The following is a 27,757-nucleotide window of genomic DNA, read 5'->3' on the forward strand; positions in this document are numbered from 1 at the left end:
TGGGGGGGAGCCCCCCCCCATAGAAAGATTTAAAAAAAAAAAATTAGAACATTTTTTTTCGACACTTTTGTGTCGGAGCTTTTGTCGGTCGAAACTTTGACTGTCGAAACAGTCACTATGAACCGGCGTTTATCCATAGTCAAAATGGTTGCATTACCCAAGCTTCTGTACTTATTTGTTAACATTCCCCTGTTGTTAGCGGGAAGCTTCTTTCCGTACCTGTGCGGCCTGATCCTAAACCTATTGTGGGTTGGGACGCCAGCAAGAGTAGCATACACAGTGCTCGTACAACCAACAACAAAGGGAGGCCTAACTTTACCGGATCGAGAACGTTACTATTGGGCAGCACAGGCACAATTCTTGGGTCACTGGTACGCCATTCACTCTGTACGGCCGTGTGTCCAAATCGAAAGGGCCCTGATGACCCCCAATTTGCTGAGAGCAGTAATAGTCGGCAAACTCCCGCTCCAACCGCACACACTAAACGTGGTTCTGATCACTTAAGCGATAGGGCGGAAGATGGCTGCGAAAGGTGGCATCAACAACAGATATTCACCTCTACTACCAGCTAATTTCATCCCGGGGCTGTCCATAACGAATGATCATATATACTTGCAATGGGCAAAAAAGCTACAAATAGTAAATCTGGGCAACTTGTTTGTGGATCGGGAGTTTCCCATGCTTCAACGGGCAAAAGAGCGAGGAGCTGACTCGGCCCTTGAAATATTTCTGTACTTCCGTCTCTGTAACACATTTAAGTCCTTTTTTCCCTCATTCCCAGTACAACCGCCAACCTGGCAGCTTTTGCACGGGGTGATTCAGTCACAAGGGGAGGGCAATTTAAAGCGACCTGATAGCAGGGGCGCGAGATGGGATTGAGATCTGCAGGAGAAGGTAAGAATTAACTTTGGGGGACCCCATTTCAGAAGAAGATTGGGCCTACATACTGATGCAAACCCAGAAGGTGTCCCTCAACTCCAGGTGCAAACTCATTCATTTTAACTTTGTACACCAGATGTACCACACTCCAGCTAAACTTCACAGACACTTTCAGTCCACCCCCGAAACAAGCAAAAGATGTGGCTACACCTCGGCTGACTTCCTCCACCTAGCGTGGGAGTGCCCAAAAGTTAGTCAATTTTGGTTGGAAGTGTTGCCCAAGGTCTCACTAATAGTTAGGGAGCCTCTGGATCGGAGCCCGCTATTAGCACTATTAGGATGTCAAAAATCCTTAGAGCCCGCCCTACGGAGACTTGCGGGACTGCTCCTAGTGCTAGCACGTGGAAGGGTAGCCATGACATGGGGGAAGGGTCGTCCACCCAACGCACGATTGTGGCTTTAAGATGTCGCATATTGCCACGACATGGAAATTGCGTTTATTAGTAGTCTGCCACTACATGCGCGCCCTCCAGAAGTGTGGGATCCTTATATCCATTATTTGATGACGGTTGCAAATGACAAAGTGTTGCAAATAGATGAATGTCAACCAATGCCGCATATGTATAAGAGTGTGCTTCTTTTGTGTTGCTTGGATCTGTGTATTCCTTGGGGAGACGGGGGATGGGGTGGTGAACTGGACTCCATGTTTTGTTGATTGTTGATCTTATTAAATGCAAAAATAAAGTATATAAAAAAAATGACTGACTCTTTCATTTAGGTATAATTCCAAGTGATGTATTTTTATATTTTATTTGAGCCTTCCTTTACTATCATTTGATTTCTTATAGGCTCTTGACTCAGTATTTCTTTTACAAACAGGTACAGGGATAGATAGCAAGTTTTGTCTCATCACTTATATTAGCTCCCTCGCTCACGTTATGATGCATGTAGCACAATTGTTTGAGTAGAAAAAAGGTGAAACACAAGCTAATTTTTTATCATTTTTGTTTTTTAAATTTAATACACTCATGTCTCATTGTTCAGACCAGATGATTGGAATGTACCTTGCCCATGCAGAATTTTCTCAAAGATGATGTTTCAACGTCCCTTTTAATATAATTCTCAGGATCAGCCAGGGGTGCGATGACATCGTTGCTTTTATTTACTTTTGAAAACTTCAATAAGAGAAATAAACACATATTAAACAACTGAGTTTTTTTGACACACGTTATAATTTATATTAGTTTAATCCATACATTTTAACACATGAAAGATATCATCGTCTTTATTGTGAAGATTGCCCGTACAATGCTATGATTTTTCATATTACCTACAAATGGGAAAATAATGTTTTATTATTTATTTATTTTTCATTTGTTACAGCGCACAAAACCCTTGAGTATCTTGACGCTATTTACATTAGGATACTCAGTTACTTGTTGCATTTATAAAAAGGTACAGTGGAGCAGAGTTACATGTTACATAGGAAAGAGGAGAGCATAAAAACAGGCGGGGGCAGTGCAGAGAGGGATGCAATAGTCTTAGAAGGAGTGCAGTCAGTTGAACAGCCAAGTCTTTAAGTTTCTGCGGAAGGTCCAGTAGGCCTTGTGCTGGGATATGAAACTGTTTAGGCCGTTTGAACCAGAGCTATGTGCAATCAATTCTACATTGGGTGACATTCTCTCTGGCACATACATGTGCAGCAATCTCAGTTTCCTTTGGAGTCCTTTTAACATGCACCTTTTAGTCTGGGCAGACTACTACACCATATCCGGCGCAGGCCTCTTATTGCCTACAGGTTTTCCTAATGCTTCCAGTACACAGTCTGCAGGCATACTGGACTTCTACCCAACATCTTCCATCATCATTGAAAGAAATGATTGACTAGCTCTTCAAAGACAATGCAGCAGCTCAATAGATGTCATTTTTAAAATCAGCAAAGGCATGCCTTGTGGAGATGAGAAAAGAAACAGCCTCTTCAAAAGGTTGGATGGGAGCACAAAAGGCCTACCAGCAAGATAGCACATTATTAACAGATGTCTGATATTTTTTCATAGGACCAAATGGTAAAGATGTAGAATATGATAAGGAGGGTCAGGTGAACGACAGATGTGACAAATGAAAAGGAGTAGTTGCATGGAGGAGCCTTGTGGGGTCCTGCAGATGGGATTTTGGCATGCAGGCAACACAGTGACTTGCTGGGATGCCGGAATTTAAGGGCAATGCCACATATCTCATCAACCGGAAGTCAAGGGAGAAAGAGTATGTTTTGATAGGATCTATGTTAAAAGATGGTATTGGAAAATCTTGAGTTACAAAACAGCGGACCCGACTTGCTCACATTTTGGAAGCGCCTTGTCCCCCTCTTAACATTTGATGTACGTGGGGGACACTGTGACAGTTTAATTGCCTGGTCTCCCTTTTCTCCCCCTTCTGTCGAACTCTCCTCACCTGAACCGCCGGAATCGCTGTCAGGGTCCTGCAGACGCCGTCGAAGTAGATAATCCTTCTCCTTTTTCCGATGAGCTTGCTTGTCACGGAGGGAGGCCACCGTGACCGCTGAAGAGAACAGCTGTCCGAGGACCTCCCTTCCGGAACCAAGCCGAAATTGGGGAAAAAACCCAGAATGGGGAAAACCTTTGGACGACTCTGGTCTGTAGCACAGAAGGCGTAGTTCCAGCAGAAAGTAGACTTTCAGATGGGTAGGAGGAAAATAGTAGACTGGATCCGTATGCGTAAACTGAAGGCAACACTGCAGCGGAACAGGGGAGTCCTGTGGTGGGAGCCGGAACACCCACCAGCCAAGGCCGCAAGCGGGGCGAGGACCGGAGGAGAGGTAAGCTAAGGAGAAAAGCACCAGGCAAGTAGTGGAGAGAGAAAAGAAAAGCGCAGGGAAAGGGGCGGCGCCTATCCGCGGGGACGGGGCCCAAGAGAAGAAAAACAGAAACCGCCGAGGCGCAGCGGCAGCAGAGAAAACTGGAGGGGAGAGAAAGTAAGAAGAACACTCGCTGGAGGGTGCGAGTGACTGGAGCCTGTAAGAGCGAGGCAGGAGCGAAGAAACCCAGAAGAGCGAGAGCTTCCAAAGGATAGTTGCAACGCAGGGACCGCTGGGCCGGGAGAGAAGATATACTCCCAGCGGCCCCGCGCTACCAGGAGGAAAAAGTAACGGACACAAAGGAGGGACTAGTACCTCCCGTACCTACGTCCCAAAACCCAGCGCGGAAGAAACCGTCAGTCGGAACGCCTGCGGGTGACAGACACCCCTGCAACCACCGCAGCCCATAATGCTGAACTAGGGGAGCATGGGACACCCCCCGCAACCCTCCTCCCTTATTCGGCATTATGGGCTACATTTTTTTTTACCAAGCCGAATGCGCACTAAAAGCGCATTCAGCTTTTTATTTACAAGCTTTTTGTGCGATACCTTTTTGATAATGTCCAAAGACACTGACCGAGGCAACGTGTCTGTGAGTTCTGACCAATAGAAAAAGATTTTACTAATTGGTTGCCACAGGATAGTTCATCAAATCAGGAATATATTTATCAGCATTTGTCTAACACTTTATAATATGAAGAAAACACCCTCTCTATTTTCTGTAGGTGGATCGTCAAAATGTTTGTCTTAAAACCGATAGACTCCGCAGAAAATGAGAATGAGGATGATATCGTTAATGAAACAGTTAAACATTTGAGACCAGATTCACAAAAAGTAGTGCAAATGAAAGGAGCGCAGAGAATGCGGTCGTTTCATTTGCTCAGGTCACCTTACTGTCAAAGGAGACCTGAGGATTTGAGGAGGGCCTATATAGTGGCGCAAAGAGGCACTGTCAAGCCCACTTGCATACGTTATGTCAGCAACAGGCTTCTGACACAAGAGTATACAGGCTCGACAAGCATAAAAGCGTCTCAACCTCTGCCATCAACCACCAAAATACCCACGTTATGTTGTCTGGGGTGGCAATCTGGGCCCATTCTGTGATGTTGGTCAGCTGGTGAAAGTGAATGTAGGTCATGTGACCTCTGCTCCACCCACCTGCTAACCACTGTTAATGTATTGGTGCCTTTATATCTATTCTTAGCTCCACCCCTTTCCTTCCCTACTTAAGTTGCCTTGCCTTGCAGCCTCTTTTGCATTTGGTAACCTAGTGCAAGTGGCTCTAGGTCACATGACCTCTGTCCCACCCAATAGCTTAGTCACGCCCCTTCCTTTCGTTTCTGAACTATTAAGTCGCAGGGCATTGCTCACCAGGGCATCTGAAGCGAAAAGCAAAGAAAGAAAAGGAGAATTCATGTTTGACCCTGTTAGCCAGCCCAATGTGTATCACACCTCATTCACCCCTTCTGATGCCGGCATCACCCTCACATGCACTCAGTCTACACCCCCACTGCCATGCACTTCCAATCCACATACCACTTCTAAAACACACATACAACCTCATGCTCATCAATGCCCATTCCACAGTACTGCATGCAACAGACATTGCTGATCCCATTACCACTCACAACCTAGATGCACTCTATTTCATAGAGACATGGTTCCTGCACCTCCACACACATCCTGCATGTCCTCATCCCCAAAGACTACAGCATGGACTGCCAAAGGAAGACTGGCAGAGGGCTCCTTATTATTCAAAATACCTCATGGACATTCACCATCCAGAAGCTCTGCACACATGCATCTATGGACCTTCTCAGTTGCCACTTCTCACTCTCCCGCACTCAGACAGCTACCTTCCACTTGACCTACAGACCATGCCAAATCATAAAGACCTTTCTCAATGAAATCACAGACCCCATTACAACAACATCTATCAAAAATACAAATAATAACTGAGACCAACAACACCCATGCACCACCAAAGCCTCAACTCTATCAAACATAAGCCACCACACCTTGGTACACACAGATACTCAATGGCAGCAAGCAAGTCCTCTGCAGAAAAAAATTCTTCTGAAGAAAATGTCCCCAAAAGAAGACCTCACCACCCTGAAAACCCTCTTTGAAGCACTGCATCAACCCGCTGCCAGATCCTCTAATACCACAATCGACTGACAAATGCAGTGCCATTAACAAGTACACTCTCATACTGTACCTAATCTGGTTTCTGACTACGATGCAGCACAGAGACCATCACCATCCAAGTTACTGATGATGCTCTACACTTCCTTGACAAAGGGCGCACTTGCTTACTCATCCTTCTTGACCACTCTGCTGCCTTCAATACCATTGACTCTGAAGCCATCCTCAACATCCTTGCCTCGAGCATGGGCTTCGATGGAACAGTCCTGGAGTGGTACACGGCTGCCTCCTCCTACACTACAGGAAGGACCTGAATAAGGAATATCACATCAATCACAGAGGGCTCCTCTCAACTGTTTCTCCACCTCTAGAGTCCCTCCACCCCATGTCTCTGCTCACCTACCCATCCCAGTTCCTCCACTATCCTTGCACCCTAATGGGTGTGTCTCAATTGTACAACATTCCATTGATTCCAGCTTGGTTTGCGCTTTATAAATCCCATACATACATATGATGTTGTAAGGATCATTTCTTGGCTGCTTGTCTTTTAATGTCACCATCAATCGGCCCCACAAATGTACATAGTGGGGACTCAATAGGCTCCATGGGGGTTTTGGTTAATTTAAAGTGAGCAGTAATTCCGCCATGGTCAATCCAAAAACAGAATTTGGTGGTGCAGTAAAACTGGTGATAATTCTGTTACCACCAAAAAAGGACAGTAACTGAATGACCACCAAAAATGTACCACGCCTCTGAATTCTTTATGAGGCACAATGTAATTTCTTCTCTGGGAAAAATCAGAATGTTATTTAATTAATTTGCACACATCTTGTTTTTGGAAGGTCTGGCTGAACTGTACCTTGCACTTGCATAATTTTCGGAAAGATGAAGAACCACTGCCCCTTTCAGTACATTTCTTGGGCTCGGACAGTTGCGTGATGACGCCATTATTTTTCTTTAATTGTGGAACCTTCGGTAATAAAAAACAGGTTTAAATTCAAAGTTTTCTCAACATTTCATAATTTGCATTCGTTTTGACTACCTATTCATTTACACCTTATTTACAAATTAACAAAATAAGCTTACGTAACTTTTATGGTGAATCAGTACAGTTGGTGCTAGGTTCCCTCATATAACTGTGGGTTCCTGACACTGCCCAGTTTTGGAGTCAGAAACTGTTCTTTTGATGGTAGAAGGAACGCTGTGCGTACTTGGTACCAGGCAAGGCACCATTTCCTCTGGCACATGACTGGGCACCCACTTCAGTTTTCTTTATTAGCCAGATAGCATGCAGGATATGGTCATTGATTTTGAGGTGGCTAAGACGAGGGTTGGCAATAGGACAGTGTGTTGAAATAGGTTTACTGTTGTCACTATTCAATACATTTTTTTTCCTCAGATAGCTGTCTTGCTTCTTTTCAGATCAAGAACAACAAAGCAAGGGAGGAGGTGTGATGGCTTCAGGCAAACATGCTTCTGAGAACCTTTTGGACAAAGTAAGGATTATGCCAGGAAAATGCACACAAATATTGATGCCGGTGGAATTGCAGTCCACAATGCTATCCCATAGATTTTATGAAAAGATGGATATCAGCATCTTTTTGTCTGGAAGAGCATGTTTATATCTCTGGTAGAGCCTAGAACTTGTTTGAAAGAGCGGATCAGGAGGCTATGCATGATGCGGAAAACTCTTTATCTTGTAATATGTACACCTTCACACCATAGTTGTGTGAATTATGTTCTGGTTTATCGCCCCCTTCCGAGATGCCCAACCTTAACACAGAAATGATCCAGCTTCTAGGTGACTTAAAGACTTACGTGGTTCTAATAGGGCCACTCTATTTCTAGGTGACCTAAATTGGTGGCGGTGTAACACCACCGACAAGGAGGCCATTGCATTAGAATCAACCGTTAACAACATCGACTGTCTTCAACAGTGATTCCACAACTGCAAAGAGTAACATACTGGATTGAGTCGTTGGCAGAAACTTGTCCATCAATAACACCACACCATGTTTGTGGTTGGACCACTTTGTGATACATTTTCAAATTCAATTGCCAGGCCCTCACACGAAAGTCAAAAACCCTCTGAAAAAAGTCACTAGCCGCAACTTTAAAAAAGTACAGACGGCTGATCTGTAGACATGCATGAAGGAGATAATGTCCAACACACTTGAGCTTGATCCTCCTGACACCGTCGCCACCATTTACAACTCCACCTTGGGTTGCATGCTAGATAGATTGACTCCAGTCAGGACCAAATCAGTCAGGGACAATCCTGGACACAAAAAATGGGGTACCTAAGAATTTAGCCAACAAAAAAAAAGAAAAAAGGAAAGCAGAATCTTGTTGGCTAAAATGCCACAATGATGCCAACAAAATCAGTTGGAAAAAAGGTGAGATACTGGCCATTGCGCACAGGAAACTATCAAGTGGGTCCATTCCTCCTTGAGGCACCGGGTATGCAGAGTTTACTGGGGAGATCCTCCTCAACTCTAACACCCATTGGTTGTGGCGTACCAAAGGGGGCCTGCATGTTACCCATTCTGTTCAACCTATATATCAGGCCCCTCTGCTACTTGAGTATATGGGGGTCGTTTTCACCAACTATGCTGACAGCACCCAGATAGCCTTGGAGATTACCAGATACTACGACCTTGACGGTGCTACCCTCGGGCATATTTACAGTGCAATCAAATCCTGCATGACCAGCAACTGGATGTGCTTAAATGGAGGAAAAACAGAACTACTCATTTTTGAGTCTCCTCAACAAGGGCCAAACTGACGCCTGATTGCCAGTCTTTTCCATCCAGGACTGTAGCATTCCAGTATTAGGAAAGGTAAAAACATTAGGTACCTAACTTCATTCATCCCTGAGTGCCAAGGCCCATGTCAATCAGGTCTTACAAAACTGTTCTTAATACCTCTGTTTGTTAAAAAACACCCGTCCCTTCATCTCTGAGGCTAACTGTGTGTCCATTGTTCGGGCTATTATACTATCAAGGCTCGATTAATGCAATGCCCGCATGATTGGTGCGAACAAAAATATATGCAAAACCAGAATGACGCATTACATATCATCAAAGGGATATCAAGGAGGGGACATGTCTCCTCTAGAAGACACGCTCTACACTGGCTTCCAGTCCTGGCCCGTGTACATGTCAAGGTGGCGGTCCTTGTCCACAGATGCCTTTATGGACAAATTCCAGCTTACCTGAAAACCGTGGTATCCCCCTATGAGCTGGCCAGAATCTCTCGATCCTCTAAACAGCCACTGGTCAACTGCCCCAGTTTCGAACGGGCAAATAGCCTAGCCTGGTCCTTCCCCCATCTGTTGAGCAAAACTCTGGAACTCGCTTTCCCTATACCTCAGGCAAGAAGGAAATACAAGAAAGTTCTGCTGTCTGCTAAAAACTGTGATTTGATTTGGTCTTGTCTCCTGGCTGAGATGAGGAACCCATGGAGATGGCTAATGCCAGAACTCTACCAAAAGTCAAGTTAGACAAGATGACTGCATGGGTGCAATCAGACCAGAGCAAACTTCGCCTGCCTCCATCAAATCATACACATGCTGGAAATCCTCCAGCAGGCATTTTGCTGTACAAGTAGTGAATATGAATGATCTCATGGCCTGATGAGCACTTGCAAAGTATTTTGTAGGACAGCATCTGCTCTGTGATCCATAGGGTCATTAAAACTTGATTCCTAAGGAGCCATTGAAGGCCTTCCTGCGAGGCTGGATAGAAGGGAGTATACTTTATTGGTAACCGCCAGCTTGCCATCTGGTTCCAGAAGGTAGAGCTTTTTCATAAAACATGATACCACAATTTTACCAGGTTCCCGGACCGGGAGGATAGATCTGGGGCAATGTGTTTGTCTTGGAAGAAAGACAACACAGAGTACCACAAGTTTGAATCCCGGTCCCTTGTTTAGAGACTGGCCTCCGGTATTAAGCGTGTTATAAAAGATAGAAGATTCATTAACACAAATCCCCCATTATTTTAGACATGTTTTACTAGTGACATGGATGGCCCTTTATAGCTTCCTCCTTGAATTGCTGAACAGCGCGATCCTTCTCTACAGTAAAATCTGCTTGTTTGAATTTCTTGCAAGCAGCCACATGTGATATGACCACCGTGATCCAGATGTTTCCCCCTCTGCTTGGAGGGGTCCTCCGATTTCAAAGATGACGAGGATAAAGAGGATGAAGAAGGGTCCTTCCAACATTTTCTGGGCTGACTTCTGGAGGAGCTACCGTCTCTGAGGGTTTCTCTGATAAGATGTTTCAGGTGCTATGTTCTCTGTTTCTTTCTAGCAGTAGGAAGTCAGCATCAGAAGAGGAGAGTAAGACAGCACTATGTGCTTGGTTTTCTCCTTAGACTTGCCCATAGTTACCACACAACAAGCATCAGGATACCTCCACCAAAACCCACATCCTAGCATCCTCGGTCCCCTGACACCACTGCGCTCCTATGCTACCCAGCCCGGAGGGTGCGTGATCTCCTCTCCATGCCCCTCACAGTCCAGCAGGAGGGGCAGCGGATTCTTGTGACGGAAGAGCAAGCTCAGCTGTTTTTCTATACTCTCTGTTGAAAACACCACAACAGGAAGTGATATGGTAAGGGATAGCCTTTATAAGAGGGGGAGGGTTCAAGGAAATCAAGAAATTGATTTGCGAATCTCTGTGGAGAAGGTAAAGAGCCTTCACATATAAGGACTGGGACAAGGAAGAGGAACGCTGAGATAATTATATAATCACTATAAGGTACTTTAAATACGATTATGTACCAATCTAAAAGTCCCATTCTGACACACTAAACATCCAAATAAGAGATAACAGGAGATCATGGAATCATTTTATATTGAAAAGCTCTTTGGAATGCTTCATCTATACCCATGATAGATACTGGGCTATTAAAAGGAAATAGGGGATTGCCATGATGGTTTGAAACAATATGGAGACTCCTCCTTATAAGGATTGTCACCGAAACAAGACCAGGTATGTGCATACATTTCTTAGAGTCCCCTTATCATATTTTGTGGGTATATGTATAAGTCTTTTTAGGAGAGCTCATCCTATTCTGCAAAGATACTTTGAAATAGTCAAACCAAGCACGTGCCAAGTCAACGACTTCGAATATAGCGCAGAGCATGATAGAAGATGCGTCAACAACCGTAATGTTTCTTTTTATTCTTTGTTGGTAGTTGTAGTTTTGATTTTGCCATATTAAATTCAGAACAACAGAATACACAGAAAAAAAACAGATTGGATAACCTGCTCACACAAGAAAAGGGGAAACCTTAGAGATGTCGTGGTTAAGGCTGGAGCTTGGCACATATGGCTCTGGTTGCTTCAGCACCTTTGCCAGTGGGGACACTCATCGGGCACATGCAGTGCCTTCTTCAACTGGGCACCTCCACGTCCTCTTGTGATATGCAGCTAGCATGGGGTACACCGATACACAGGGTTGTAGAAAACTGCGTAATGAGCCTTCATCACGTGCTGGCACGTGACTGTGATCAGTGACACAGAGTTGCAGGGCCATTAGAGCTGCAGCGGCCACCTGGCACAAAGAAGAGAACAACAAGGCAGTCACTCACCAGCCAGCAGCACCAACACAGGGGCAAGGCCAGGGAAAAGCCATGACCAAGGCAACGTGTCTGTGAGTTCTGACCAATAGAAAAAGATTTTACTAATTGGTTGCCACAGGATAGTTCATCAAATCAGGAATATATTGACAGTCAAAATGTTTGTCTTAAAACCGATAGAATCCGCAGAAAATGAGAATGAGGATGATATCGTTAATGAAACAGTTAAACATTTGAGACCAGATTCACAAAAAGTAGTGCAAATGAAAGGAGCGCAGAGAATGCGGTCGTTTCATTTGCTCAGGTCACCTTACTGTCAAAGGGGACCTGAGGATTTGAGGAGGGGCTAGATAGTGGCGCAAAGAGGCACTGTCAAGCCCACTTGCATACGTTATGTCAGCAACAGGCTTCCGACACAAGAGTATACAGGCTCCCAGCAACCATGGTTGCTGGGAACCTGTATACCTTAGTGTCAGGGGAGATCAAAGGGCCCGTCTAAAAAAAAAATAAGCCTTTCCACCAGAAAAAAAGCATTTCCATCCCTGTTGGGGGGATGGAAATTCAAGTTTGACAGCTGAGCTTTAACCTGCAGCTGTCACACTTAAAAAAAACAAGCATTATAGTTTTGGCGTTTACTGCTATTCCTTACATTTTGCATTTATAGACACCAGGGTACAAGTAGGAGGGTGCAAAGTTTTAAAGGAGAATGCGATAAGGGGCGCAAGTGTGCACGAGAGTGTGAAGGAATGACAATAAAACAAGGGAGGAAACGATTGAGAGGGTGCCATCGATGATGAGCATGAGGAAATATGAGTGATAATAAAGACTAAGAGGCAAAGAAATAAAGTGAGAGTGTGAGAGGAAGGGTAAGGGAGAGTAGAGAGTGGGGGTTGGATGGGTGGGTTGTAGAAAGAGTGGGGTTAGAGTGGGTGGGTGGAGGTAGAGAGAATGAGGTAGGGTGTGTGGATGGGGTGTATGTGGGGGGTAGGGAGACTTGGCTTTTCCGAGAGTGGGGATAGGGTGGTGGCTGGGGGGTCAGGGGGTTGAGAGAGTGGAGGTAGGGTGAGTGGGGGTTGAGAGAGTGGATGTAGGTTGGGTGGGTGGTGGTAGGGAGTGATGGTAGGGTGGTTGGGGGAAGAGAGTGGAGGTGGGGTGGGCGGGGTAGAGAGAGTGGGGATAGGGTGGATAGGTGTCAGTAGACATAGGGTGGGTGGGGGTAGAGAGAGTAGAGGTAGGGCGGGTGGGAGTCGTGGAGGTAGGGTTAATGGGTGGGATAGTAAGAGAGTACGGTGGGTGGGTGCGGCTAGAGAGAGTGTTTGTAGAGAGAGTGGTGCTTTGGGGTAGAGAGGGTGGGGGCTGGGTGGGTGGGGGTTGAGAGGTAGGGGTAGGGCAGGAGGGTGGGTAGTGGTGGGTGTGTCAGTGGGATTTGAGAGTGGTGGTGGGGTGGGTGGTTAATGGTAGTGGGTTGGGGCAAAACAAGAACAAAACAGCATCAGTAGGGCTTGTCTTAAGTAGCCCAACACTGCTCAAACAAAACCCAACCAGTGTGGTGGGTGGGTGGGGGTTGAGAGAGTGGAGGTTGGATGGGAGGGGGTAGGGAGAGTATAGGTATGGTAGAGAGAGTGGAGGTAGGGTGCATTGGTGGGCCTAGAGAGATTGGAGGTAGGGTGGGTGGGTGCATATAGAGGGAGTGGAGGTAGGGTGGGTGGGTGTGAATAGAGGGAGCGGAGGTAGGGTGGGTGGGCATAGAGAGAGTGGAGGTAAGGTGGGTGGGCTTAGAGAGAGTGGAGGCAAGGTTGGTTGGTGGGCTTAGAGAGAGTGGAGGTAGGGTGGGTGGGCTTAGAGAGAGTGGAGGTACGGTGGGTGGGTCGGCGTAGAGAGAGCAAAGGTAGGGTAGGTATGTGGTTATGTGGGCATAGGGAAAGCAGAGGTGGTGTGGGTGGGTGGGCGTAGGGAAAGCGGAGGTAGGGTGGATGGGTGGGCGTAGGGAGAGTGGGGTAGGATGGGTGGGTGGGCATAGGGAGAGTGGAGGGTGGGTGGGCGTAGGGAGAGTGGAAGTAGGGTGGGTGGGTGTGCGTAGGGAGAGTGGAAGTAGGGTGGGTGGGAGGGCTTAGAGAGAGTGGAGGTCGGGTGGGTGGGCGTGATTAGAGAGAGTGGAGATGGGTTCGGTGGGTGATCATAGGGAGAGTGGAGGTACGGTGGGTGGGTCGGTGTAGAGAGAGCGGAGGTAGGGTGAGTATGTGGTTATGTGGGTATAGGGAGGGAGAGCAGAGGTAGTGTGGGTGGGTGGGTGTAGGGAAAGTGGAGGTAGGGTGGATGGGTGGGCGTAGGGAGAGTGGGGTAGGATGGGTGGGTGGGCGTAGGGAGAGTGGAGGGTGGGTGGGCGTAGGGAGAGTGGAAGTAGGGTGGGTGGGTGTGCGTAGGGAGAGTGGAAGTAGGGTGGGTGGATGGGCATAGAAATAGTGGAAGTAGGGTGGGTGGGTCTGGGTTGAGAGAGTATAGGTCGGGTGGGTGGGGGTAGAGAGAGTGGAGGTAGGGTGACATTGATATTTTATTTCTATCGCGTTCATACACAAGTGTTTCAGAATGCGACAAGGCAAGGGAGGGGAAACAGGGAAGAACAAAACAATGCTCTTACTAGGCCCAGTGACATTGAGAACACGGAAGTGCATGGGAGAGGGAGAGGGGAAAAGTGCATGGAAGAGGGGGAGAAGTAGAAAGTGCGGAGCAAAGAAGAAACAGAAAAATAATAAATAAATAATAAAGGCAACACACAGTGGTAGTGCAGCCAGTAAGTGGCAAGTGATGGGTGTAAGGCAGCAGACAGGGTATGTCTGAGAAGTGCGGGAAGAAAAGGGGGGGTCTGTATGGGTACAGATACAGACCCTAGTGCAAGGGGTGGCCCAGAGGTAGTGCAGGAGGGTTGCAGGGTGAGCAGGTACCTGGGCCTGCAAGACAGAGGGTAGGACAGGTGCACGGTGCTGAGAGAGAACAGATCAGCAGGGTCGAGGGGGGGCCAAGGCAGAAGCAAAGAGGAAGGTCTTGAGGTGCTTCCGGAACCGGAGATGGTTCGCCACAGGTTTCAGAGTGGCAGGGAGGCTGTTCCAGATGGAGGCTCCAGCCGAAGAGAAGAGATCAACCCCCAGCTCGTTTCTTTGAAAAACGACTGACCCTGAGGGAGTTAGAGGTAGAGGAGCGAAGAGCTCAAGAGGGGAGGTTTTTGTGGAGGGATAGCTGAAGGTATTTTGGACCCAGGCCCCAGAAGGCCTTGTGGAAAATTCAGAGAGTTTTGAATTTAATCCTTGCATCCACTGGGAGCTAATGGAGAGATTTCGGAGCTAGAGAGATACGATCCCAGTGCTTGAGGCCAAGGACAAGTCTCTCGGGTGGGTGGGAGGTTGAGAGAGTGATGGTAGGGTGGGTGGGGCGAAGATAGAGCAGAGGTCGGGTGTGTGTGGGCTAGACAGAATGGAGATATGGTAGAAAGAGTAGAGGTAGGGTGGGTCAGTGTAGTGGTAGTGGAGGTAGGGTGGGTGGGGGTAGAGAGAGAGGAGGTAGGGTGGGTGGTTGAGAGAGTGGCGATTTGTTGGGTGGGGGGTACAAAAAGTGGAGGTAGGGTGGGTAAGTGGGGTAGAGAGAGTGTAGGTAGGGTGGGTGGGTGCTTAGGGGTAGAAAATGGAGGTAGGGTGGGGTAGAGAAATTGGTGGTAGGGTGGGTGGGGGTAGAGAGTGTCTAGGTAGGGTGGGTTTGTGGGGGTAGATAGAGTCTATGTAGGGTGGGTCAGAGGTAGAGAGAGTCTAGGTTGGTTGGGGGTAGAGAAAGTGGTGGTAGTAGGTGAGTGGGGTAGAGGGTGGAGATTGTGTGGGTGGGGGTTAAGAGAGTGGGGGTAGAGTGGGTTGGCAGAGAATGGGAATAGGGTGTGGTAGAGGGAGTGGAAGTTGAGCAGGTGTGTGGGGTAGAGGGAATGTGAGTAGGGTGGGGGTAGAGAGAGTCGGCGGTGGGTATATGGGTGTAGAGAATAGGCGTGGAGTCGGTGGGGTAGAGAGAGTGGGGATGGTGTTGGTGGGGGTAGAGAGAGTTGAGGTAGTGTGTGTGGGGGCAATCAGCAGAAGTAGGGTCGGTAGATATCTGTGGAGATAGGGTTACTGGGTGAGGGTAGAAAGAAGGGGTACTTTCGGTGGGTTTGGTAGAGAGACTGTTTGTAGAGATTGTGGTGGTAGGGTGGGTGGGTAGGGTTGTAGAGAAGGTGGGGGTTGGGTGGGTGGTGGTTGACAGGTTAGGGTGTTTTGGTGGGGTAGCGGTAGTTGGGATTGGGTGGGTAGAAAATGTGGGGATTGGGTTGGTGGGGGTAGAGAGGGAGGGGGTAGGATGGGTAGTGTTAGGTGTGTGGGTGGGATTTGAGAGTGGTGGTGGGGTGGGTGGTTGATGGTAGTGAGTTGGGGCAAAAAATATACAGGCCTGATCAAGTGACACTAGTTAGACCAGTTTTCTTTATTCTCTGGGGTTTTCCATGGAAATGGAGCCAGTCCAAGTGATAGCCCACAGCAGTTCATTGAAGAGTGCTAGCATCATTGATTATGTTTTTTAAGCACGTGCTGACTCTTTGATAATGGATCTGTGTGTTTTCCACAGACCAGAAAGTGACCATGATCCTATTATTCTCAGTCTTACCATCGGGGGACAGGCACTGGGACACCCTGACAAAGGGACTCTCCAATTGAATCCAACTTTAAATCGGATCACTTGTAACCCGACTAAAATGCAGGTAGCATCAACTACAGCATGAGTGGTACTTGCAGATTTCATTACATCTGCCCGCTCAGTCGAGGAATCTAATAATGTTGAGGTATGTGGTTCCATCATGAGCCAGTATGAGAAAAGTCTGCAGTCGATTGAGCTCAGTATTCTACCTAGGTCTAAAGGCCCTAGAAGGGTGGCTGTAGGACTTTGGAAGATTCATCGCCATGCGTATGATAAACCGATTACTGACAAAAAAAATGAAACTCGCAAAGAACTACAAGTTTTGTCATACTGTGCTGTCAAACCCCTGGACTACGCCCTGAGAGTTAAAACCATCAAGGCTAGATGCACCAAATGGCTTAAAAAGCATAAGTACATGGTACAATGTGGTACATGGCGAGAGCTCGTTCACTCCACATTGGCAAATGACTCTCATAAGTTTTGGAATATCGTTAATGGGACTGAAAGAGCTGTCAAGGAAATTAATGGTGTCTCTGAGCATGCCTGGGTAACTTATATCATAGATCTCTGGGAGGGTGTTGGTCCGAAAAGCCATTGGCAGACACAATTGTTGAAGATTGGAGGTATACAAAAGACAAAGAAGTGATCGTCAAAATTATAAGTAAAAGTAAAACCTCCTGTGCCCCTGGCTCGGATGGCATGTCTACTTTGCTAATTAAAACTGACTCTCTTCTTTGGGCAGGAGCATTGCACCAGCTGTTTGGTAACATCAGAAAGATTCAGACTCTGCCTTCCACCTGGTATGATAGTATATTGGTCCCTGTTTTCAAGAAGGGCTTTGTGATGCTGGACATGCATTGGAGGAACAGGGACTCCATGTCCTTGGCCTGTACTCCATGTGTGTTCTGTGTTGTTTTCTCCACAGAAGTCCAGTTGGGTACTCCTGGCAGTGCAGCTCTTCCTCTTTTCGGTTGTGGTGAATATAGGCTCTTGGGATATCCTTATGGCACCCATGGATGGGGGTACAACCCTGTACTCCTAGTGCATGTTTTTGGCCCACAGAGCAGGGTATGGGCTGGTGGCAACTCCATGCTGAACTTGACAGGTGCTCCGAGTATCCTCCATTGTGGGATACCCAGGTGCTGCCATAGGAATCAGTGGATTCCTTATGGGAGACGTCCTGGAAAGCCCTGACTCTGTCCCTTCACCTGACTGGCTGTTGGGTGGAAGAACAATAAATGGTATTGTGGGTAAGTCCAAACCAGAGTGGCTGGAGCCTTCCTAGTGACTGTATGTTGTGGGTACACCCTTGGGGTGGGACCTGTGTGAATAGAGTGTGTGACCAATATGCATTCTATTGTATAGGTGGCTAGCTTCTGTGTGGGTGACACAATGAATGAGACAGCCCTGCCTGAAACTGACATTAATGCAGTGTGGTGTGCTGAAAGGCTGGGTGCTTGCCCCAATCCACATTCCTTCTTATGGGTGTCTGGGTTGAAGTGAATAGCCTGAATGCCTGTGAGCCTGATTGGCTGCCTGCCTCCATGAATGCCCTTCTGTCTGATTAGCTGACTGAGCTTGGCTCAGCAGAGTGAATGAGGGACAGATGTGTATATCTGGGTACCTCTCACTTCCCAATTTGTTCAGAAGCTGAAGTTGAAACTTGAAGCTGCTTCTCTTTAAAGCCCAGCTGGAAGAAGAAGAATTGCTCCTGCTTTCCTTTGACCAAATCTAAAAGCTGTTGAGTCTGCCGAAGGACTTATCCAAGAGAGGCTCTGTCTAGGCGACCTCTACCCGTGCAACGAGGGAACATTGTGCAGAAGCTGATCTTCATTGAGGTACCCTGGAAGCCAGTCCTGAATGGCTGTCAGCCAGAGAAGGGGTCCACTGAGAATCTTGAAGTGAAGCGCCAGGACATCAAGGCTATCGAAGTCCATTGCCATTGACCAGGGTTCGGAGGATTTCCGTAACCGCTGTAAGCCAGCCGAGTAGTGTTGCCCAGAAGTGGGGACAGCTTGATGCTGTGCTGCTCGACGACCAGAGCTGCAAGGCTCCACCTTTGCCTATGAACATTTAAACAAAAGGCTCCCCTGCCATCACCGTCAACCGTTTTGTCCCGCCGGATAAAGTTATGGTTGTCAACGACTGAGGGAAGTCCGCCGGTGTGTTTCCCACCACCCGGAGCCAGCAAAGACGGTGACAGAGTGAAGATCCGAAGTCCAGCCGGTGGTCGAGTCCCAATGATGGAAGCTATCCCTATGCCTCAACTCTGACAAGACAGAACTCCTACTGGTAGGTTCCCCCGAAACGCTAAAAAAACTTGACTCCCAATTCAGTCACTTCACCATCGAAACCATCAAAATACCTGTTTCAGACTCAGTCAAAACTTTTGGAGTCTATCTAGACTCTAACCTCTCCATGGACAGACAAGTCAACGCCATTGCCTCCTCAGCCGCATATCATGCTAAACTGATCAACGCAGTCAGGCCTTTCCTCTCCAAAGAGAACTGCACAAACATAGCCAGAGCCATCACCGGCTCCAGGCTAGACTACTGCAACATACTCTTCCTAGGAACCTCAAAAAGAAACTTGGAGAGGCTACAAGTCATCCAGAATAGTGCTCTCCGAGCAGCCCAAGGTATTGCCAAAAGGGACCACATCTCGGAAGCCAGAAAACTAGCCCACTGGCTCCCAATAAAGGAGAGAATAATTTTCAAAGCGCTCACACTGACACACAAATGCATCCATCTCACTGCCCCCGATTACCTCTCACAAAGAATCCACTCCGCCGCCTCTACAAGACCAACAAGATCACCCTACACCAACATGCTCTCTGTGCCATTAGTAAAAAGATCCAGAGCAGGTGGATCCAGCTTCCCCTATCTCGCACCCACTCACTGGAATGCCCTACCTCCCACCATCCGCAGTGAGCCCTCCCTCCTAGCCTTCCGCAAAGCACTGAAAACCACCCTCTTCTCATAAGGTCCCTCGCAGCAGCATAATACCAACCATAGGACCCACTGCTTAAGTTGTATTGACCAACCGCATAAGCTGTAATGATAACCTTGCTTGTTCCTATCTGTAATATGCCTCTTACTGATACCATGCCTGTAACTAAGCTCATGCAAGTAACAGCGCCTCAATGCCCCTGGGCTGCTTGCGCGCTATACAAATTTAAATAAATAAATAAATAAATAAATAAAATATCCCGACGCCTGCTGCTGGGACTACGTTCATCACTGAGTCTTCTTTGCGGCACCAAACTGTTTGCATCGAAGTGGACCGCACACCTCATCTTCAGAGGACTTCCACGATCGATTATTGAAGAGCACCGCAAAGGTCGAAGCTGCAGTCTCGATGCAAGTGTTCACGTTTCTTCGAGGAATTTCGATGCCCTGTGGCTCCTGCTTTAAAGGGAGTCCACTTACAAGAGATCCGCAAAGAAACTCTTCTAACTCCTTAAACATTAATGGACGGGGCTTGTTAATACTCTTCATTACAGGTTGCCCAGGTGGGGGTATCCTCACTCAGAACTGTCTCTCGGTAGAGCGGGATAGCATTCTGCCATTGCTTAACCTAACTTGCCTTCCTTCCTATGATTTATGCTGATCCATATTGCTGTATGATTTGTATGCCCTTATAACTGTCAGCAGTTGATGAATTTTAAAGGATTCAATAGCTAAATGTGCTACCACATAGACATTGTATATATTTGCCATTTTAGAATTGCCAGAATACAAAATGTGTTATTAAATTATGTATATATCTTATTTTTATATAAAGAAAGGTGTTAGCACATAACAAAGTGTGTGGACATTCCATTGTGGGGGCTTGTGGACTACACTGTACTTAAGAACCAGCCTGCATCACCTCCTGAGATCTTAAGCCTTAGTTGCTTGTCCATTGCTACCACAATCAACCTTTGATGGGGTGATCTGTGCTTCTACTATGCCATATAGAGAGTAGGAGTACAGCTACTCCCCTCCAGTCTTTGCAGGCTCCCACGCAAATGGTGTAATTATCGCCTACTGGCGATGTTAGATGCACCAGCTAAAACCTTTGCCCAGGTTTTATTAGAGGAACTATGCATATGGGTGGAGGAGAAAAACATCATCCCCCCAACCAGATCGGCTACAGAAAAGGATGCAGTACTGTGATCAATGGCCTTGTCTTAGTTACTACCATCCATCAGGCATGGGTCATCCGGAAAAGGCCAGTCAATGAAGCCTTAGTTATCTGCAAACGTATTCGAAGTCTAATTTTTTTAGGGTAAACACCTATAAGACTAGGATACTAGTGTTTAATAAATGTTCCAGAAAGGCTCCTAGACTGAACTGGCAGCTGGGTAGGGAACCAGTTGAAGAAGTCTCTTGTTACAAATATCTAGGTAAAAACGCACCTGGATTGCGTGAAGGTAAAGACCGCACAGCTCCCTGGTGTTGTCAGTTCCTTCTAACACAAGGGTTGGGGTTACTTAGTTGTTATTTTGACTCAGCTTTACTGCACTAAAGGTTTGCCCACTATTTTGTATGCCTCTGAAACCTGGGCGTTGGGCAAACTAAGGGTGATAACTAAAATAGAAGCAGTAGCGTTGAAGAGACTTCAATTGAAATGTGTTACTTGGAATGTGACATTTTACCATTATACGAAAGAGTGGTGTTATGGTGCTTGATCTTCTTTTGGAAACTGGTCCATGCGTTGGATTCTCTGTTATTGGGATAGTTGTCAGCAGCTATCCCTTGTAAGACTCAATTTATGCAGACAAGTGTTCTAGGCCAGATTAAGCGGGTAGCAGACAAATGACACGCAAGAATGCTGAGGGCAAGGAGTAAGGAGCAATTGATTGTCAATCTAGCTACTCAAGCCAATGCTGGTAGGTTCATCACCTACATCATGGTACACGTGGAAAGCCCTTTAAATATTTGCAATTCAATAGGTAACAGCTTGGTACGGAACTATTTGAAGTTGAAATCCACCTGTGTAAAAACACTTGTAGTTGTCAGAGCCTGGTCATTTATACCAAGGTCGGAATGATTCAGTTGCTTGTGTGGAGAATCACAATTGGAAACAGTATACCATCTTCTGACGAGTGTCATTCTTTAACAATGATGTGTGTTGAGGCACTGAGAGCAGCCAGGATTGATGTCACCATCAGTGCAGTGACTTGGTGAAACATTTTTCTGTTTGGACCCCATGAGCCATGCATCATCTATGTCACAACATTCTGGCTAAGGATTTTTTATATTTTTCAGCTTTTAACCTGAAGTGTCTTTGGAAGAACAGCTTTATGATGAGATGTAATAAAATATCAAGTTTTTTTAGTGGTGATCTATGACATTTAAAGACTTGAGCTGGAAATGTTGTACTACAGTATTAAAAGTTGATAATATTTGTTGACTGTATAAATATATGTGTACATAAATAAAAAATGAACAAAGCAGCATCAGGAGGACATGTCTGAAGTAGCCCAAAATGTCCCAAACAAATACCAACCAGCAGGGTGGGTGGATGGGGTCAGAAAGAGTGGAGGTAGGGTGGTTGGATGTGTGGCAGTAGAGAGAGTGGGGTAGGGTGGGTGGGGGTGGAGAGAGTGGAGGTGTGGTAGAGAGAGTGGTGGTAGGGTGGGTTGGTGGGAATAGAGAAAGTGGAGGTAGAGTGGGTGGGTCCAGGTAGAGATAGTGGAGGCAGGGTCGGTGGGGAGTTGAGAGAGTGGAGGTTGGGTGGGTGAGGGGGTAGACAGAGTGGAGGTAGGGTGGGTTAGTGTGGGTATAGAGGGTGGGGGTAGAGAGAGTGTGGGTAGGGTAGGTGGGTTAAAGAGAGTGGGATTAGAGGGGGTAGAGAAAGTGGGGGAGGGTGGGTGGGTGCTTGTAGCAAGAGTAGGGGTACCGTTGGTGGGGGTAGGGTAGGGTGGGTGATTGGGGATACAGACAGTGGGGGTAGGGTGGGTGGGTGTAGGGGGAGTAGGGGTAGGGTGGGTGGATGGGTGTAAAGAGAGAGTGGAGGAAGAATTAGTGGGGGTAGAGAGGGTGGGGGTAGAGTGGGTGGGATAGAGAGGGCTGGGGCACAGTGGGGTATAGCGAGCTGCAGTTGAGTTGGTGGGGGTTGTCAGGTTCTGGGCTGGGTCATTTGGCAGAATATTGGGTATTGGTGTAATATTGGGTTTTGAGGAATCTAGGGGTTGGTAATTTCACATTTGTTTGGTCCTTGACTATTTATCAACAGGCAGAGAATTCCCCAAGCCATCATGGCTGCTAATGAAGGAGAAGCTTATTGGCCAGGATGAACAGGGTAGTTAATAGGAGGACAATTGAACTTGGAACCTGAACTGACCTTTCCAACGGCCTTTCATTTTTCATCCTCAAGAAGGAAGTTCATGTGTAGGAGAGGCTCCGGTTTTTGGGCCTATTCAGGAAGATCTGTGAAAAAGTCCTTATGAAAATCTACATCCACGTGGGGCAAGACAACCGGAATTTGTGATGGGAGTGCAGCCCTCTGATTTGTGACTGGATTTGAGTTGGAGTAGGAGACACTATTTCAGAGAAAAGGCTTTATTCAATTAAAAGTTATTAGTTTAGGTATTTAGTTAAGAAACACATGCGCACTTGCTCAGCATTTCTTTCCTGATCTAAGCCTAATGTGCATGTGTAGAAAGGTAGCGTCCTTCCAAAGACAATTGTATCCATTGCACATCACAGTAGATAAGTGTCTGTCTTAAAATTCCCATTGCACACTGAGATCCCTGTGCGTATGCTCAATTGACTGTGTCTAGTTGCCTGATTGGGAGTAGTGTCCCGTAAAAACAGAATCAGGCAACATAGGACCAAGCAAGTGCCGTACTAAAGGATTTTATGCTCACACTCAGAAAAAGACGTTTCAACAGAATTTAAACACTGCTTTCCTGAGTGTTCCGCGCTCCTTTCTCTAGTCAGTTTCTGCGCGCCAAAGCAGTTAAAGGCATTCAAGTAAAAGCACACTTATGAGAAAGCATCTCAGCATCAAATGTAAAGTTTTGAACAAACAAAAGCATCAATTAGGAAAAGAGACAAGGAGTGGATGAAGACATGTTTAAAGCAGAGTTATGATGTAGACATAGAGAAGTCAATTTAGACTGATCATTCAAGGTGTAACACACGGAAGCTAGACACTACTACTTTCTCATCTTCAGTTTCCTTTTTTCTAAAATACTTTTAGACTGAGCAAGTTAATTTAAGAAGAAATAGGAACTTACCTGAGTTAAGGAGAAACTAATTAATTTGTAAACCCTTAAAGAAAACATTTAACTTGAAAGTAAATTCTTCAGAATTTTATTTAAAGAAGTAAAAGTACAAACCATTTTCCTGGAATTAATCATCTCCTCACAGTTACATTAGGAGATGAACAGGTATTAGGAATTACTAGGGATGAGATTCAGTGGAGTGTTGGAGTGTTAGTGATGCATAGAAGTAACATATGCTTTGTTTCTTCCTCCTCTTCACATTCTCAACTAAATTGAAGATTGAAGTCTGTGTTTTTTTTATTTTATCCACTTCCCTTTTCCCACGGGGCGTTGAGACTTCTGCTGTTTTTAAGATCCGTAGTTGACTGAATGTCTGTGGGGTTCAAAAGCTCCTGCAGAGGAGGAGACCAGGACCTGACAGAGGTAGAGAGAGTGGGGTAGGGTGGGTGGGTAGGGTAGAGAGTGGGTGTAGGGTGATTTGATTTGTACATTTGTACCGCGCATACCCAGTGGAGGACCAGGCACAAATGTATCTAGGCGCAGAGTTATTCTTACATAATTGATAACAGTGTTGCAGAGTTCAACCTAACAGTAGAGTCTACACTATGCAAACAGATGGGTTTTCAGTTTTTTTCTGAAAATTATCAAGGATTCAAGAAGACGAAGGTTCAAAGGAAGCTCATTCCACATTCGAGGGCCGAGAACAAAAAACCTTTGCCTGCCCCAAGTCTGACCCTTGGAATCTGTAGGAGACGCTGGTCTAAGGAGCACAGTTGTCTCAGAGGGCAGTATAGCTGGATTTCTGCACTCAGATAAGCCAGTGCCAGCCCATTGATGCATTTAAACACTAGATAGAGCACCTTAAAGAGAATCCTCTGGGACACTGGCAACCAGTGTATCTGCCTTCTAAATTGGGAGATTGCAGCTCTTCTACTCAATGAAAAGATCAGCCTAATGGCAGAATTCTGGGCTACTTGAAGTCTCTTTATCTGAAATTTCTGCACCCCCATAAGGAGGGCATTACAGTAGTCCAGCCTGGCATTGGTTAAAATTCCAACCACGGTTCACCGGCAGTAATGGTTTTAAAAGCATCAGCTGAAAATAAACCAATTTTACCATCTGACTGACGTGTGAATTGCAGTGCATACTGAACTGCCAGGTACAGCCAAGGTTGTTTACAGTTTCTACATACTTAGTAGGGGCACCAAAAAGAGAGGGGCATGGAGTAGTATGCACCATGTCACGTACCAACCTCCTGGCACCCAATACCATGACCTCTGTTTTTGCTGGGTTCAATTGGAGTTTGTTCTCCAACATCCAGTTCCTAATTTTAGCTGCACAAGACAACACAGTATTTATTGTTTCTATTGGTTTATTTAGTCACATATGAATCTGGGTGTCATCCACATAAGAGTGGTATGACAACCTAAATTCAGAAAGAATATTTAACATGATTTGAATGTATATGTTGAACAATAGAGGCCAGAGGGAGGACCCCTGGGCATACCCCACACTCGACTGGCACCGTATTGGAGAGACAATCACCCATCTTTACCTGTTGTGTGCGGTCAGATAAAAAAGACACAAACCATCTCATAGCCACTTCCGAGACATGTGCCACTGATGACAGTCTGGTGATGAAGATGTCAAAATCAACTGTATCGAAGGCTGCCGACAGGTGCAGCATGATAAGCATGCTAACAGTACCTTTGTCGGTGGCCCCCAGCAGATCATCCCAGATCGTCACCAGGGCAGTCTCCATTCCATTGAAAACCAACTGAAAACAGCCGAGAATCTTATGTTCATCTATATATGTCTGGAGTTGCCTTGTCACCACTTTTTCTACAATTTTGGCAAGCCATAACAGGCCAGAACCATGTGGTCCAATGTCAGTTTCTTCAACAATGGAGTAAGAAAGGATTTATTTAACTCCAAGGGAACACAACCTTGGGGTAGTGAGGCATTTATAAAGAACCAAGGCGTGCTGTTTGTCCAAATACGCTGGAATTGGATCATATTTAATATTCGTAGGTTTTAACAATTCCAAATATTTAAAAATGTCCTCGTCCCCAACAGGGTGGGGTAGAGAGAATGGGAGTAGGGCAGGTGGGTGGGGGTAGAGAGAGTGTGAGTATGGTGGGAGTAGAGAGAGTAGGAGGTGGGTGTATGGAGGTCGAGAGAGTGGGGTGGGGTGAGTAGCGGTAGGGCGGGTGGGTGTAGAGGGCATGGGGGTACGGGCTGGGTGGTGTAGAGAGGTTTGGGGTAGGGTTGTTGTTGGTAGAGAGGGTAGGGTGGTTGGGTGGGGTTAAGGTGTGTGCTTGTAGAGCGGGTTGGGTGGGTGGGGGTAGTAAGGATGTAGGTAGAGCAGGTGGGTCTAGGGTGGGTAGAGAGAATGTGGAGGATCAGTGGGTTAGAGCAAGTGGGTGCCAGGTAAGTGGGTTAAAGAGAGTGGGAGTAGGGTGGGTGGGGTAGAGAAAGTGGGGGTAAGGTGGGTGGGTGTAGAGAGAGTACCGGTAGGGTGGGTGCAGAGATTGTGGGGGTAGGATAAGGATAGGGTAGGGTGGACAGTTAGGGGTAGAGACAGTGGGGGTAGGATGGGTGGAGGTAGAGAGAGTAGGGGTAGGGTGGGTAGGTGTAGAGAGAGAGTAGGGGCGGGGTGGAGAGCTTGGATATAGAGGGAGTGTGGGAAGGGTGCATGGGTGTAGGGAGTGTGGGATTAGGGTTGGTGGGGTAGAGAGTGTGGGGTAGGGTGGGTGTGTTGGGATAGATAGAGAGAGAGTGGGTGTAGGGTGGTTGGGGTAGAGTCAGTGGGGGGTAAGATGGGTGGCACTAGAGAGAGTATGGGTAGGGTGTGTGGGTGGTTGTAGAGAGAGTAGGGGTAGGGAGAGTGGGTGGGTGGGTTAAAGAGAGTGTGATTATGGTGGGTGGGGTAGAGAAGTGGGGCTAAGATGGGTGGGTGTAGCGCAAGTAGGGATACAGTGGGTGGGGGTAGTGTAGGGTGGGTGGTTGGGGTTTTAGACAGTCGGGGTAGGGTGGGTGTAGAGAGGGTAAGGGTAGGGTGGGTGGGTGTAGAGAGGGTAGGGGTAGTGTGGGTGGGTGTAGAGAGAGAGTGAGGGAAGGGTGGGTGGGCATAGAGAGGGTGGGGGTAGGGTGGGTGGATTTATAGAGAGTGGGGGTCGTGTGGGCAGGGTTAGAGAGTGTGGGGGTCGGGTGGGTTTGGTTAGAGAATGCTGGGGTAGGGTAGGGGTATAGTGAGCTGCGGTTGGGTTGGTCGGGGTAGAGAGAGTGGGGGTAAGGTGGTTGGGTAGGTGTCAGGGTTCTATACTGAAGTAGTGTTGTTGGTAATTCAATATTTGATGGTTATGGGTGGAGTTTATATAAGGAGGTGAAAGGCTGTGTTTCATTCTTTTATTCATGAAGTTAGGCCTTAACTATTCTATTTAGTGTGTGGACACAAGCCCAAGCCAAGATGGAGGCTTCAACCGGCGATCTGATTGACTGGGTAATACACAAGGTCAGTTGGAAAACATTCTCAACAGCCTTTTATTGTCCTTTGTCCAGCTGAGGAGGTCAGGAACTAGGAAGCTCCAATAGTAGAGGCCTATTAACTTGGGTCCTGTCAGGAAATAAAGCAGAAGAGGAAAGTGTTTTCAGTAAAAGACAAGCAGACTGATGTGACCTGAGAAGCAGTCTTCAAATCCAAAGCTAAGTGAACTTTCAATATTTAATTCATCAGTTAACATCAAAATAATTGAGAGTATCTCTTCATGTAAGTTTCTCAATAATATTTGAAGTAGAAGGTAAACGTGAATAGACTGAAGTTGCTAAAATTTAACATTGGACAGCCTTTATTGATTTGTACAGTGTGCGCATGTTCTCGTGAGGTTGCACTGTAATTTACGAGCGTTATGGGTTGTTTATTTTTCTCTCAAACAATTTGTGTTTGTACTGTGGAAGTCACTTTTTAGGTAACCGTCCATATACCCTGAAGATGCTCCAGACTTCTTCGAACAAGGCGCAGCATATGGCCAATATTTTGCAGGCAGCGGTTCCTCATATTACGGTAAACGTATCCTCGTTTGTTGAATCCACTTTGAAGGGTTCGGGTCCTGTAGTTATTGACTCTGGAGCTACGGGCAACTTCATGGATTGGGGGTAGCCAAGGCTCTAGGAATTCTTTTTCAGCAAAAAGAGGTGGTGGAGCAGGTACAGGCACTGAATGGGACTTCTCTTACTTCGGGCCCATTACTCATGAGACTGAGACCCTTGTTATTGTGTGTGCAGGGGGCCATAGGGAAGATATTTCCTTTGAACTGATTGATGCACCACAGTTAAAGATAATTCTGGGAATG

At 46.7% G+C, this 27,757-nt stretch overlaps 1 protein-coding gene across 7 annotated transcripts in view; it reads right to left on the minus strand.

Annotated features, from left to right (window-relative positions):
* Positions 1 to 27,757, minus strand: part of LOC138525572 (uncharacterized) — a 1,145,196-nt gene that overhangs the window by 928,205 nt on the left and 189,234 nt on the right. For all 7 annotated transcript variants that reach the window (XM_069635615.1, XM_069635611.1, XM_069635616.1 and 4 more), the window contains exons 3-4: positions 6,759 to 6,869; positions 1,944 to 2,054 (exon numbers count right to left, since the gene is read on the minus strand). In XM_069635615.1, coding sequence (XP_069491716.1) covers positions 1,944 to 2,054; positions 6,759 to 6,869 — 222 coding nt within the window. The remainder of the gene's footprint in view (positions 1 to 1,943; positions 2,055 to 6,758; positions 6,870 to 27,757) is intronic.

The sequence above is a fragment of the Ambystoma mexicanum genome, chromosome 7p (genome assembly GCF_040938575.1).
Source record: "Ambystoma mexicanum isolate Mex_15411 chromosome 7p, UKY_AmexF1_1, whole genome shotgun sequence".
Taxonomy (NCBI): domain Eukaryota; kingdom Metazoa; phylum Chordata; class Amphibia; order Caudata; family Ambystomatidae; genus Ambystoma; species Ambystoma mexicanum.